The sequence below is a fragment of the Cucumis melo genome, chromosome 11, assembly GCF_025177605.1.
Source record: "Cucumis melo cultivar AY chromosome 11, USDA_Cmelo_AY_1.0, whole genome shotgun sequence".
Taxonomy (NCBI): domain Eukaryota; kingdom Viridiplantae; phylum Streptophyta; class Magnoliopsida; order Cucurbitales; family Cucurbitaceae; genus Cucumis; species Cucumis melo.
In genome coordinates, this window is record NC_066867.1 from 27,362,495 (window position 1) to 27,377,854 (window position 15,360).

Below are 15,360 nucleotides of genomic sequence, written 5' to 3' on the forward strand. Positions count from 1 at the left end.
ATTTGAAAAAGAAATCGGACCCAAATCTAAACGATTAAATGTAAAGAATCGTGTAACCAAATTTAAACTTAACAAAATTAGACGATAGAATTGAAAAATAAATTGGAGTCATATATAAATAACGATTGTGTACCAATAGCCAAATCTAAATTATTGTAAATATTAGCCGTGCGATGTTGACGGCATAATTGACGGGACATAAATATTACGCGTGCGTTGTTGACGGCATAATTGACAGGACATTTTTGGTACTTTTTCTATTTTCCTATGAGTTTTTTCTATTTTCGAAATTGTTTTATAAAAAAATTGAGAGAAAATGAAAACATTGAAATATAAGAACCAAATCGAAACAAAATTCAAAATTCAAATAATAAAATTCTAGAAATGTTCTAGATATTGAATTGAAATCAAACTCAACTATTAAACTAAAATTGGCGTGACATAGACCATCTAAATCGTGCGTCTGGTTTTTACCCACAAAGAACATTATTTTTCGTAATAATTTGTTATAACCTTCTAAACACTGATATGGTTGAGAGTAACTTTAGAATTTCCACTACATTATGTAAAATTCATGTTGCATGGAATTGTTGAAAGTTCGATCGAGAAAATAAAGATGCCAAGAACATCATCGATGGCATGGCCTGTTAAAATAATTGAACATTGAGTTTTCTCTTTAAGGGCAAGAGAGATGGATATCGATAGCAAAGTAATAAATGAAAATGTTTTCGCGTTATAGTGTAATGGTGAGATAGAGGGATGATGGGTCCTGTGGGTTTTCACAATACAATGTTTGAAGTTTGAACCTAAAACTTTGCTAATTTTCCAAAAATAAAAGTGGAAGAACAAAAACAACCACAAATAAATAGATGGCATCTTATTGGAAAAGCAACTTTAGAATGATAAAATCTTACAAATATATTTGAGGAAAACTTTGAGAGGAATTAACAATTACGTTCTGAAAAATAGAAATAAAGGCACAAGTATCTGGAAGAAAAAAAAAATTCACACATGATTTTCTGTGTGTTCATTTTTATGTAAATTCCTATTCAAGAAGCCAAAAATACAAGAAAAAACTACAAGATGTATGATAGAAGAAGATATCCCCGGCTCCTCTTTACATCAACTGAACTAAATTTCAATTTTTCATATAAGAATATGAAAGAAAAGAAAAGAAAAGAAAAGAAAAGAAAAGAAAAAACTATATCTCCAAGAAAGATTGCCATGGTCGTAAGCTGAACCCTTTTCACGTGAGCAGATCCAAAGAATGAGCCAGGATTTCATATTTCTAAGTCAAAATCGGGGATCGCGACTGTCAGATCAAAGTATCACTAGTACTCTGCCAAACAAAATGGTTTCTTTTTTCTTTTTCTATAAATGTTAGTTTTTTAGGTCCCTCGCTCGGCGTCCTTCTAGCTCGCTCTTGCCCTTTTCGAAGAACTGCGGTGAGTTGCTTAATCCTCGTCCTCGTCGATGGAGGCAAAAGAAAAAGGTTTGAACTTGTGGCCATCACCATGGTAGAACTTGTTTTGAAACTCAACCCAATGAAGACGCAAGGCATGAAGGAAGGCACTAAGGGTCTCCATCATAAGAAGTATGAAAGCAGTTGCAAACGAAAAAACAGCTAAACCAATCAGCCGAACGACAAAGCTGTCATACCTATTGCCACAACAATATCAGTACTTGTACAAAACTTGGTTTCGTCTCAAGCAACGCGATAACCTAAAAAATTAGTAGAAAACATTTCATATTTTTCTTCAGCTATGCCCATCCCTAGAATTTGATGCGGTGGTATAGATATTAAGCCAAATTCATGATCAAACAAGAAAAATCCGTCCCTTGAGGTTGAGGAAATCTCTCTAAACAACAACTAATTAACCTAAATACGAAGATAACTAATTAACAACTAATTATTCTAAAGTAACAAATTAAACTGAATTTAAGTTGTACTTATCCTATAATTCTCCTCATCAGAGTTTTAACCAACCAGTACGTACACGTGGCTTAAGGGGAAATAAATATATGGCATGCATTTTACGCGTGTAAAGATCCTTTATATTTCCTTCATTATGCATATTGGAAGAGGTGAGTATTAAGAATGGTAATGGAAAAGAGAAGGAAATCATAAACTTACCCCCAAGCTAAGAGGAGTACTTTCTCATAGAAAACTGTTGACAGTTCTGAGTGTGCCAAGCTGTACAAAGCAACAAATACAAGGCTCAGCCGTATTAAAATTTGAGATGGATGGACGTTCCGAAGAAATAGCAACACCATTAGAGTACCTTAAAGCCCAAAGTCGGAGATACGATGCTGTATTTGAAACTGCACCCAAGACGAATTCTATGGAGTGAATCATTTGGTGAACAAAAATCTCACTAAAATTGAAGTCCTCTTGGTGTTGCCTTGCTGAATCAGGTTCCACCTCAAGATCAATCTCAGAGGTTCCAAGCATTCCATAAGTACGGCCTTGAAATCTCTGGAAGTATTGAATCATCCAAAAAAACATTTCAAGTTTCATAACGCGCAAAAATATCTAACTCGAAAGGAAACATATACCAGCTTGACTAGTCAGAAAATGTTTCAAAACATTAAAAAAAAGGTTGTATGTGATGCCACAGGAGAGTATTAAAAGCTGTAAGATCTAGCATACCTCTGTGTGCATCTTTTTCAAAATAAAGGGTTTAGGAAAAAGCATCCAAGGCACTGCAACTATAGCCAACATCAACAATATAATCTGCAATATTGAGCATTGCATATACGTCAGGACAGAACATTAAGTTTAGATGGTCAGCAACAATAGAAACCAAAGTCTGAGATCATACTTGAAGAGGTCTTTGGCCCCAAAACAATTCGTTCTCACCAAGATCCTCAAATGGGCTTAAAAACATGTAAATCATCACATGATAGAGGTCTGCTTGAGATCCAGTGCACCACTTGATGACAATGAGAAGAGAAAGATATCCAAAAAGGCTGTTAAGGAAGATCACTTGTGGTACAAACTGGTACCTGATAATATAGCATTGTGTGAGTTTCCTTTTAGTCTGCCTCCCCTATTTAAAGAGAGACAGCATTTTAAAAGGACAAATGTGAAAACTGAAGGTGAAAGTACAGACCTGATATCGATTGAGCTTCCAGTAAAACGGGCATTAAAATAACTCAATATGATCCCTAAGTTCATTTGAGCTATACCCAACAAGATAGACATCTTCATTTTAAGAGAGTTCAGGAAAGGAAGTTCTGAACGACTTCCACGCCAGCTTGGGTCAACACCAAATGGATAGGGATCGCGGAATTTAACTAAGCCAACAGTGTGGGCATCACTGTCAATGACCAACCATAATTAAAATCATCACATTCTAAACTCAACAATCATCGGTATAAACTGACACTAGATTGTTTATTTAACCTTAAAAATTACGAAGGGCAACAAAGGATCACCTGCATGAATTATCTCGACACTTGTAAGCAGATGCACCAAAGATATGATATGGAACAGAAAAGAACTCATTGTAGATCAACCCACAATAAATTGAAAATAGGGACATCAAAAGAAGGACATAGCGGCCACCAAATAGCATCTCCATAAAGCTTCCTAATTTCTGGTTACAATTAGATATACATATTAGGTAATGTTACCATATATAGGATACCTAATTACGAAATAGGTAGTCCAGAGACTCCAGAGATAATTTGTTATTTATTCAGAATCATGTAGATTACCGAAGCAATCAAATAAAGTTCCAGATGACCAAGTACATTTTCAGTTAAACAGTTCTCAGATAGTTATCAAGTAATGATCAAATTCAAACCCTTGTCATCCCAAAAGGTTAGTTGCTCTAGATATTCTTCTGAAAGATGAGTGTCCACCAAGTGTGAAAAAGATACATTTAAGGGTTGTGGATAGGATACGATAGTAAGAACCTTTTTGACCTGTTTCATCAACAGGTTTATAAGACTGGAATCAGAAACGACCAATTGGCTAAAGATCCATTTATCCTTTCACCTCATGGCTCGATTTCATCAGTTTTCACCCTTTTCTATCCCTAAAGCAATTGAAGTTTTAATGAAGATTTTTCTTTAGATGCAGCTCTCTAACTGACATGAAATAAGCAACGCATCATCCCGGTTGATGATAGTAGTGAAGGAAGGTTGACACGGTCACCTGCTTTGCGAACTCCCCGGGTGAGTGAGTTTAATAGCTTCTGCTTCACAAGTGCTTTTTCTAAATGAAAGCAAGTGACGTTCTGCAAGGTATGATAATTGATTCTACAGATTTCTTTCATCTAGACTGCAATAACTAACAATGAGGATTCACCTCAATTGTTAACGATTTGAAAAAATATCAAAGAGAAATATAATATTCAGAATTTTGAATTTGTAAAGCTATGATTTTCATTCCATAAGAATTGGAAAATAAAATTTAAACAGTCGCGTTTAAAAAATAACACAATTTTTACCAATATTTTCAGCAAAAAGTTTTTAAGAGGGAAAAGAAAAGTAATAAAAATAAACTTTTTTCTAATGAAAAAAACTTGACTTTGGAGAAAAAAATGAAATTGTACATGGGCATACAAAAAGCCCACAAAAAAAAAAAACTAAAAGAAAGGAATCCCGTCGAGATATATAAGAGAAGCGAATGGTTACAAAGGTGCCTAGAAACAAGTTTGACTGTTTCTCTCACCCGAAAGCCCCCACAAAATAGCACACCCCCAGCCAACAACAAAAACAAGCCTTCAGCCGATAGAGGATAAGCTCCTCAATTGACTCCCTTGATAGCACATATAATGTGTTGTTTTTCAGGCTCATATTTTGTTAGTTTTGTGTTTGATTTTGTGAGTTCACGAGAATATTTGATTATTTTGTAGAAATTGAGCACTCTCACCAAACAGGAGAAATTAGAAAAGTCATGAGAAAAATAAGGATTAAATCAAGGTTCTTCAAAGCCCGTGTGATAAGCAGAAGAAATCACGCCAAAATTCCAAAGGGTGACATGTCGATGCTTGAAGAAGAAAAGGAGGGGAAAAAGAGCAGCATGCTTCCAGCCCATCGTGAGGCTTTTTCAAGTTTTTTGTAATTCACACTTCTGCCCGTGGCATTTTCTTTTTTAGGCCTCCTTCGCATTCGAACAAAGATGCTTTCTTTTTTTCTTTTAATGGAAACAATGAAATGAGTCTAATGCTTTCTTTTTTTCTTTTAATGGAAACAATGAAATGAGTCTAATGCTTTCTTTTTTTCTTTTAATGGAAACAATGAAATGAGTCTAATGCTTTCTTTTTTCTTTTAATGGAAACAATGAAATGAGTCTAATGCTCAAATTACAAAATACAAGATACAATTGAAGCTTTCTATCATAAAAAAAAACAAAAACAAACAAACAAACAAAATGAAGCTAAAATCATTAAAATTCTTAACATATGCTTTTCTAGTCCTCGTGGACAGAAGTAGTAATGGGTGAAATACCACAACTCATGGTGTATTAGCATTGAAGTTTCATATTTTTAAAGAAAAAACAGCAAACTAACATTATTCTTCTGACCATTAGTCAAAATTTTAGTATAACTATAATATTGAAGAAAAATATTGGATACCTGATTATTGAGCTTACTTTCACGAGCTATAAGAACCAAAGCTCCAAGCAACAAGCATATTCCATGACCCCAATCCCCAAACATCACTGCGAATAGGAATGGAAACGTAATAACAGTGTAAACTGCAGGATTTGCTTCTTGATATCTAGCAACACTGCAATTTCAAATTAAAATGTTACATTCAATACTATAATTAGTAGAACCGGAAGTAAAATATACGTGACAAAAAAAGTATCTACTCTACTGACCACACACAAACTGAAACTCCAATAAGTCTAGATCAGCATAAAAGACTAAAAGCATATAGTTTATCCAAAACAATATGTTCCACAAATTTTACGAGTTACAAGCCACTTACATGCTGCAAGGACCATAAAGGAGGATGATATAACCTAATACTTGCACCCATACAATGCTGGCACATCATCGCACTTACAGCCATGGACAAACTACCCAAACGAGGTCAGTCGTTGATTCCCACATACTCCTGACCTCTTCAACTGTCCCATTAGATGTCATTCTAATTCCTAGACAGTATTGGTAATTTGGATTTCGATACAGAACCCTTGTCATTTCGCTTTTTTTCTAGTTCACAATCTTTTTTGTGATTTTTCCCAAGATTTCACAAGATGTATATTTTTTTTGTTGCCATTTTTATAGATTGAAAGCTCAATACTTTCAGAAACTTGTTTCCACTTATTAATTTGGATTTTAGTACCAATGTCTTTTAAAAAAGGTGAAAAATATATTTAAGAAAACATGGTGAGAAACAAGTATAATTTTTTAAAACAAAACCATTATCAAATACAGCTTTAATAATTCAAGTCTCAACAAGACTCACCCATAGGCGTCAACAATTTCTTGAAAAGCATTTGTCAAACGATTGGTTCTAAAATATGTAGGAGGGGATTCAACTGTATCCATCACATGAAATATTATCCCCACTTGTGAACTACTATCAAATGTTGCTCGCTGTAGTGCCTCTTGAATCTGCAAAATTATTATTGGAACAAAAATTCCTAGAATGTTAACAACAAAAAGGTTCGACGAAATAGGACAATAAACAATATATCCAACTGCAAAGCTAGGTTAGCCAATGTAATGACACCTAAGAATTTTATAATGAACTGGTACCTGAGTTTTTGCAAAGATGGGGCACCATCCTTCTCCAACAAGACATTTTTTAGTGACATCAAAATTCAACATGTTTAACGTATCATATACAGCCTTTTCCCTTCTTACCTGTGAAAAAATGGGAGGCAAATATCACAATGGTGAACAATTTAAAACTATGCACACCTGAGGTCAAAAGATCAACTTAATTTCTCCAAGGATTAGAAACTTGTCAATGACTCAATGTGCACATGTCAAAATTTGAAAGAAGTTTCAGATCAAAAGAGAAGCAACTGTACGTCTATTACATCTTACCATATTCATCCATTTAATCAAGTGAAACCCTATTGATGCAAGAGCCTCGTTTCGGTGTCGGATCCCAGCATCTAAAGTGGCCTCAAGTTCCGTGAGGCGAGATGACACCTGCAGCCCCATACAAATTGAAGTGTCAACAATACTTTTGGAATGAAAATCAAATAAACGTGTAGAAAGTTTAGAATTGTGTTATATTAATTGATGTATTTAAAATTTTTCTAGCTGGCATAATACTATTGATAGTAGGCCAGGATTTAATTACTTCAAGTAAAGATTAAAAGTTTGTCCTGACGCATTGCCTATTCAAATAAGCGGACTAAAGGATGAAATTCTTTAGAATTTTGTTAGAACCAGAAACATATTTTTTTCAGAAGAAAAACAAAATGTAGACCATCTATGCAATTTTTTTCAACAACCTTGCAAAAAAGCAACTCACTTCTCTAGTTATCTGCCTCTGTTTGGTTACATCTTCAGGAACAGGATAGCAATTTGCTCCAAAAGCCTCACAGATCTTCAAAACTTTGTTTCTAGCCTGCTCCCCAGAGAAAAACACAACAAAGACTGTTTTCTCAACCTGCAATGATAAGCACATAGGTATCAATAACAATGGCTGACGGAAAATATTTATTTCAAAAAGTATTTGATAAAAAAAGCAAGGAATTAGAAATTTTTATTTTCAGATATTCCACTCTCCATATGAAGACGAGAAAATTAAATTTCAAAAGGGTTTCCCGTTGGTATGAACCTATTTTTCTTTGTAAACTATGTCAATGAACCTTGTTACATTCAATTTTCTTCCTCAGTTCCTTGGGAAAATTCTGAATACAGAGGAATCTCAGAATAAATAGTGCAAGAAGCCCCTGGTTAGTAAACAAATCTCAAGGAAACCAAAATTTCAACTAAATGCATCCTTTCATGACAACTAACCACAACAAAATGAATTGGAAAGTAAAAAGAGGTTGCACAATAGGCCTTAATCCTCAAACCAAAAAATAAAGTCAAGGGTAAGGAGAAGACCATTTCCATAGATATGGGATCCACGATCTGTACATCTGCTTGTGCCTGATTGAAAAGCATGTTTCCCCTTGTCGCTCGAAACAACATCCTTTCAAATCTAAGAACTTTGGATTTACAAATAATTCCACAAATAAATCTCAAACCAGATTGGTTGGATGGTCCAGGTCTAATTTCCTACAAAATAGTACAGTGTGCAGGTAATCAGATAGCTACACATAGGAGCTACATTGATTAAAGTAAGAAAAATCTACCTGTTCAAGTAATGATCCATCCTCAACGTAGCTATCATTCAAGAAAACATTTTCATTCAACTCCCTTTCTTCAGAAACTGAATGGCTATTACTGGACACCAGAAAGACGCTTGCCTGAAATTGCCAGACAGAAAATATTAAAGAAGTTACGCCCCAAAAAATGTCAGGAAGATCAATACTTGGTTTTTACTAATTTAGATACTAGGGATACAAGTATTGTATGATTGTCACATGGTAGAACATTACCAAAACCAAATTCAAAATTCATGAAAAGAAATTAAGCGGAGGATCAGGAGGCCAATCAATTTACCTTTTGCAATACCATCTTGAATTCTAATAGTTCATTATATGACTGTCGAAGTTTCTCGCTGTTAGAGTTCATTTCAATCAGCTCGTGCTCATGATCAGCCAGTCGTATCTGACAATAAATAAACCCAGAAAATGCAATTAAATGCTAAAGGAAAGCAGTCCTGACATACTATTGAGGGTGTTTTGTCCCGTCTTCAGGCAATAATGCAATTTGGCATTGTTGATGTGTATAGGAGATTCCTAGCTTGTGCAATCACTTAATGAGTTATTACATACATCAATCCTGAATACCATATAAATTGGCATCTCGTCCACACTCCCACCCACATTCCACTAAAGACGGTGGATAAGGAACCTCTCTCCCCTCTGCACACATTCATTTATTTCCAAAAGTTTCTGTTTCCGTTACTCTTTTTTTTTTTTTTTTGGGGGGGAGGGGGGCAATAAAATAAATCAAATTAAATTGATGAACACAGTATCATTTCTATTGCTAATTAAGTTTTATCTATTCAGTAGATAACTTTTAGAAAATTATATAACTACCTTTATTTCCTTCATATTCCAAGAGAGATGTTTGATAAAACATTCTTTGAAACCTAATTACAAGTTAGTTAATGTATTTATGGTGTTCTGCATAAAAAATATTAAAAATAAAATGTATCGAGCATTTGAAATAATATATTTTTATATATAAAATTCTAAACGTCATAAAGGTTGGGAAACACAATGTATATATCCATTTTTTTGTGTTAGTGAGGCTATATACTTTGAAATAAGCTACAGGTTTTGCAAACAATGTATTATTGGCAGCAACACAGAGTTGGAGCCTTTTTATTAAAAGGAAACCTTTCCTAGGAATAAATAATGGGTTCGCCATATTAGAAGGCAAGGAAAGAAAATTTTAACAAACAAGCTTACAAAAGGACCACACATCACAAAATTTTGAGTCCTCTAAAAAAATTTTATGCAAAACCAATAATGCTGTCATGAAGGTCTCTAACAATATCTGATCAAGCATATATTGTATTTTAGTTGTTTTACGGGTACTTTACATAACCACCAACTAATCAAGCATTTGAATGCAGAGGCAGGAAACCACCAACTAATCAAGCATTTGAATGCAGAGGCAGGAAAGGGGAATGCTTAAAATCTACCTCTAAATCCTCTAGCTCTATATGTTCTTGAAGAATTGGGCGTGTAGATGCCAGTACACCAGCTTTACTGATTTGATCTTTGAAAAATCTTAGCTTCCTTGACATCTCTGCACATCGCTTTACCTGTGAAAATCTCTCAACCATAAAACGATTAATATTTATGAACATTTGAGATGCCGCCATTTATGTTGATCGCTAAAAAGTACTTTCGAAATCAGTAAGTTAAACTAACTGAAGTGACAACTAAATTAACAATTTGTTATGAACTGCCACTGATAGGTGGTTTCCATTATAGGGATCAATTGCCAACAGCTGATCAGAGGGAACTGAATTCAAGAAGGAAAACCATGAACTCGAAAGGTAAACAAAAAAGTGGTCCAATGTGGCAATGCCATCTACAAGAATCAATTAAATCTGGAACGAAATCATGTACAGTAAACAATACTCAATAATGTTTGGAAGTGGACATCACAGAAAACCTATCAAGTCTGCCGACAGAATGCGGACATATCATAGAAGTTGCTCTTTACAAAGTATAGTAGTTACCTGGTTAACAAAGGTTCTCTGGAAAGGACTTTTGTCCACGTTTAACTGCCAAGGAAGAAAAGAAAATTGTGATTTGAAAATTTTACCCCACCAACAAGCCAACAAAAAGAATCATTTATAGATAAGCAAATCGAGTTACTTCTAAAACATTTTATCAGACAGTGATTATCCGACACTGCAACTTGAATAGTACACAAACAGTGGTTTTAAGAAGTATAACTTATCCCCCGACGCTTGATCCATTAGATTCTCAAATAGTCAAATGCATAGAAGTCTCCCCATTACTCATAAATCCAACTGGTGATTTGTGGTGCAATTCTGAGATCGTGAAACTTAAACATAAATTGCATTGAACATACACTCTCACACAATTACTAGATTCCCACCAACACTTCAGCAACCAAGTAAACCTATAAACTAACATTAGAGTTCAATATCCATCCAAATTTCCAGTAACCGCTAATAAATCAAAATCCAAAGTATTGAATTCTAGAATTGAACGGCAAAACCAGCAATTCTACCACGAGAATACCGATAAAACATAGTAAAAACGCCTTAATCTTGACATCCACGCTAAAATTCTAAAAATTACAGTGAAGATAGCATAAAAACACAACAACAAATCTCTCTCCTCTATCAATTAAAGATAAAACAAAATGACAAAATTAGTACAATACAAAGAATTGGAAACATACATCTCTAAATTGAAGGATGCCAAGCTCGCCAAGATATGAAATGGCTCGATGAGCGGACTCAACAGGGATAATGAGCTGAACAAAAGTCATCTTCTCGGAACGCATCAGATCCATGGGAGGTATATTGTCTAGGAACTCTTCCATGATTGATTGGTTACCGGAAACGAAAGAGAAACCGGCGGCCGGAGAAATGAGATCTGATGAGTTTTCAGATCTGAAGCTTGGATTGTACACAGTGGTGCTTTGGTCCGCGTGGGGTAGGGGGGAGTGAGATTTCTGGTGCGTCAATGCTTCGGTTTTCTCCTTACAACTGCCATTACTAAGGATGAAAAATATGAAAAGGGGATGAAAGAATTTTTTGTATTAAATGAGATAAACGAAGAAAGCTCTTTTTATTATTATTATTATTATTATTATTATTTTCTTTTTCCTTAACGTCGAATGAAATTGTTAAAGGAATATGATCGGAAGCCCAAGAAATGCTTCCATTTGTTTAGGCGCATGCGATGTAACTTGATTCATTGATACGTATTAAACGTGGCGTATACTATACATAAACTATGCTTTCCCATTTTCATATATATATATATATATATATATATATATATATCAAAATATTACGATTTATTTACGATAGATTAAAGATAAACATTCGTGGTTGGTGAAATTTTTTATAGTTTATTTTATTATATTTAAAAATAGTTGCATAAAAATCATTTCAAAAGACAAGGCTTGTGAAAATATTTATAAATATAGGAAAATATTACAATTTGTCTATGATAGATTAAGATAAACTTTTATTTGTATTTTACCGTGATATGGATAGACACAAATAGTGGTCTATATTAACTTTTTGGTAGTCATATTATTCTATATTTTGTAAATATTTTGATTTGTTTTGTTATATTTTACTGCGTAATTGGATGGGATGCATAACAATGGATTCAACTTGCAATGCATCTAGTATTACCACATGTATGTAACTAAGAATGTCACTTGTTCATGGTCACTTCTTCTTCCTCTCTCTCTCTCTTTTTTAAAATTGACATTTAATTATTGTACTAACAAAAATAAGTATGCTCGTCAATAATTCAAACATAGCTCTTATAGATAAAGATGTCTCATCGTTGTTCAACAAAAAAAAAAAATTTAATTATTTGATAAATAAGTATATATATATTGAAATTTTTTATATAGTTAAAATAGGAATTAGAGAGATTTGAATTATAAACATACATGAGCTGTTAAGACATGTTATAGAAAAATTGAGCAATGCTCAATTTAGTCATTGAATCATTGACTTTTGAAAAAGATAATGAGTAAAATCTTTTCTATCGAGTTAAACGTGTTTGAATTAACAAATCTACTTGACATTTATTTTAGTTTTCTTCCAATAATATAACTAATGTTGAAATACTATGATATTCTTGTTCTACGAATATTTGGTTAAATTATAATTGATGAAAATAAGAACAGTATTGTTCTCATTTACTTATGATTGGCATAAACTTGAGAAGTATAATCATATTAGCAACATGAAAAAATGACAATAAATCCACTTTATCCACTTTATGTATGGTTAATTAGTAACACTCTAACGTCAAAGTGTGTAGAAGCTAGAACTTAATTACAATGTATCCTTAGAGATATCATAATGTGCACGTCAAAAGTGCAAATTGACATGTACTCTCAACTGTCCTTACGATCAAATAGTCATACCCACATTTTTTTTCATAACAACGTTTGTTGTTATAAAATAATAATATTTTCAAATTTATTAGTGCATTAACTGATCAACGATTAACATGCATACTCAATCATTAGGTCATGTGTTGAACATAACCTTAACAGGTAGGTTATATATTTGAATTATTTCATCTTCAAATTATTGAATTGGAAAAAAGAAAAAAAAAAAAACCAACGACGAGTTTATTAATAGAAGATGGACATAACAAATCAAGACATTTTTTTTAAATACCCAAACTTACATAGTCATACCCTTCAATATACCAAGTATTTAAAAGTCCAATCGAATGCGTATAACTCAACAACATTTTTCATGTATTTATTTAGCAACAAGTATCAATCTCACATCAATTAGCCTATTATCCCGTTGGTTAGAGCCTCATGCTAATAATGTTGTAGGTCGTAGGTTTGAGATGTACATGGGCTATTTTCTTCATATTTATTACTAAAGAAAGATAATCAAACATGTATGGTGGAAGATATTAGATACCAAGCAAAAGTGATCAAAAAGTCGATCAACATAACAGTAATTGCATCATTTATTTAAGTTAGATTATATTAGATAGATTAATTAACGTAGTTCTCACTTCTCATAGCGCATCGCACTTAATTAACTTATTAAAAAGAAAAATAGAGATTAATTTGTATTAACTACGTACCCAAATACATGTCGACAATTAGCAATGGAATTAAAACTGTCCCATAGTTTATAACTCCATTTTCGTGCGCAGCCAGCACTCAACTTTGTAAGTTATTGGAGAATGCCACGTCATTAATATTATATGTATATATACACGTTTTGGTTTTAATTTAGGTCTTTGTTTTTAAGTCTCAAAACCTTAAAAGTTTGTTTATAACGTTTAAGTTTTTGTATCAATCTAATCTTTTAATGTTGGAGGTTCAGAGTAGTTTGAATTTATTAGGAAGAAAAAAATTTTTCTTAAAAAAGAACGCTCATTTTTGTTTAAATTCATTCGATAAAATTTGAAAAAGTTAGTTGGAAATACATATTTTTATAAAATGTGTCAAAAATAATTTTGAATGGTTGTTCGTCGTCAAATACTTTAGCTTTTTTTTAAGAAAAAAAAAACTTGTTTTCAAAATTAAACTAAGTGAATTCTTATAATTTTGGTGGCAATTTTTCATTTTTAACACTTTTTTTCAACAATCAGTGTTTTGATATCTGTTAATTAATTTAAATATTTACAAAGTGAAATTTTAAATTTAATAATGATAATTAATTAATTCTATTTCTTTTGAATTGTTTAATCAATGTTATCATAAAAAAGAAAAGCAAGTATTTAATACAAAATCGAGGTTAAAAGTTTAAATTTTAAAATCTATGAATCAAATTAAAACAGAACTCATATATTAACGGGGAAGTTATAACATTTTGAAACTTATGAATTGAATTGAAACAAAACTTAAAATTAGATAACTAAATGTGCATAATCTTGAAACTTAGGGGTGTTTGGTTTTTTTTTTTTAAAAGATAAGTTTTGATAATTATTATAGGAGTGAGTAATTGGAGGTGTTGACGCAAACAACAAAGTAAGAAATGTGAGTTAACGAAAATAACAAAATAATAAACTTCTTAAATTATTGGTATTCCTAAATGGTGTGTAGATTTTTTTACCCATCCAACTCAGCTCAACTTAAGTATCAAACGTCCCCCATTATTGACTAAACGGACATTAGTTTAAAATATCGGGACTAAAAGATAATTTCCTTTATTCATTCACTTTCATTGTTTTAGATAAGACCTTTCTTTTGCACAAGCATAATTTAGTTTCAACTTTTTACATAAAAGAAAAGTAATATATATTTGGGAAACTTTTGTAAATATAACAAAACATCAAACTATTTATGGTCAGTATAACAAAACTCATAAAGTTAGTCATTTTTTAAATATTTCATGTTTGTCCTTTCATATTTTTTTTTTCATCGCGATTCGTCTTTCTCCTATATATTTTATATATAAATCAATCCATTTTTTTCTACAATTTCTTTCCATTGTTTCTTATTTTTCAATATTTTATTTACATCGTTTAATTTTTCCATCGTTTTTCTTATTTTTCTTTTTTTTTTGCTACGATTTTTTTTCCATCATTTTTTTTACATCGTGTACACAAAGTAGCAAAATCTAAAAGATCGTGTATAAAGAATCTTGAAAAAGAATCATTTAGATTGGAGTAGCCAAATGTAATAAAAAGAGTAAAGCATCGTGTAAAAAAAATAAAAGATTATGTATAAAGAATCTTGAAAAAAAATCATTTAGATCTAGTCAACATAAACGATCATTAAAAAAAAAGTAAAAAATAAAATAAAAGATCGTGTATAAAGAATCTTTAAAAAAATTAGCCAAATGTTAACGATCCTATAAAAAAAAGTAAATGATCATGTAAATAAATCTAAACGATCGTGTACCAAATTAAAAAAAAAATCATTTAGATTTGGGCCAAATCTAAACGATCATATAACCAAATTTAAACGTAATCAAATTAAACGATCGTGTAACAAAATTAAACAATGGAATTGAAAAGATATATTGTAGCATATCTAAACGATCGCGTATAAATTGTAGTCATATCTAAACGATCGCAAATATATTACGCACACGTTGTTG

At 32.3% G+C, this 15,360-nt stretch overlaps 1 protein-coding gene across 1 annotated transcript; it reads right to left on the minus strand.

Moving 5' to 3' along the window:
- Nucleotides 1–988: 988 nt before the first annotated feature.
- LOC103501906 (V-type proton ATPase subunit a1) lies at nt 989–11,352 on the minus strand. The gene is made up of 18 exons (XM_008465666.3): nt 10,989–11,352; nt 10,294–10,338; nt 9,748–9,870; nt 8,595–8,702; nt 8,285–8,398; nt 8,034–8,207; nt 7,453–7,590; nt 7,017–7,124; nt 6,723–6,830; nt 6,430–6,578; nt 5,589–5,742; nt 3,439–3,599; nt 3,114–3,320; nt 2,823–3,006; nt 2,651–2,734; nt 2,283–2,476; nt 2,135–2,194; nt 989–1,659 (listed from the first exon to the last, which is right to left on the minus strand). The coding sequence occupies exons 1-18, from the start codon at nt 11,130–11,132 to the stop codon at nt 1,455–1,457; spliced, it is 2,460 nt and encodes an 819-aa protein (XP_008463888.2). The 5' UTR covers nt 11,133–11,352; the 3' UTR covers nt 989–1,454.
- Between the last annotated feature and the right edge of the window lie 4,008 nt (nt 11,353–15,360).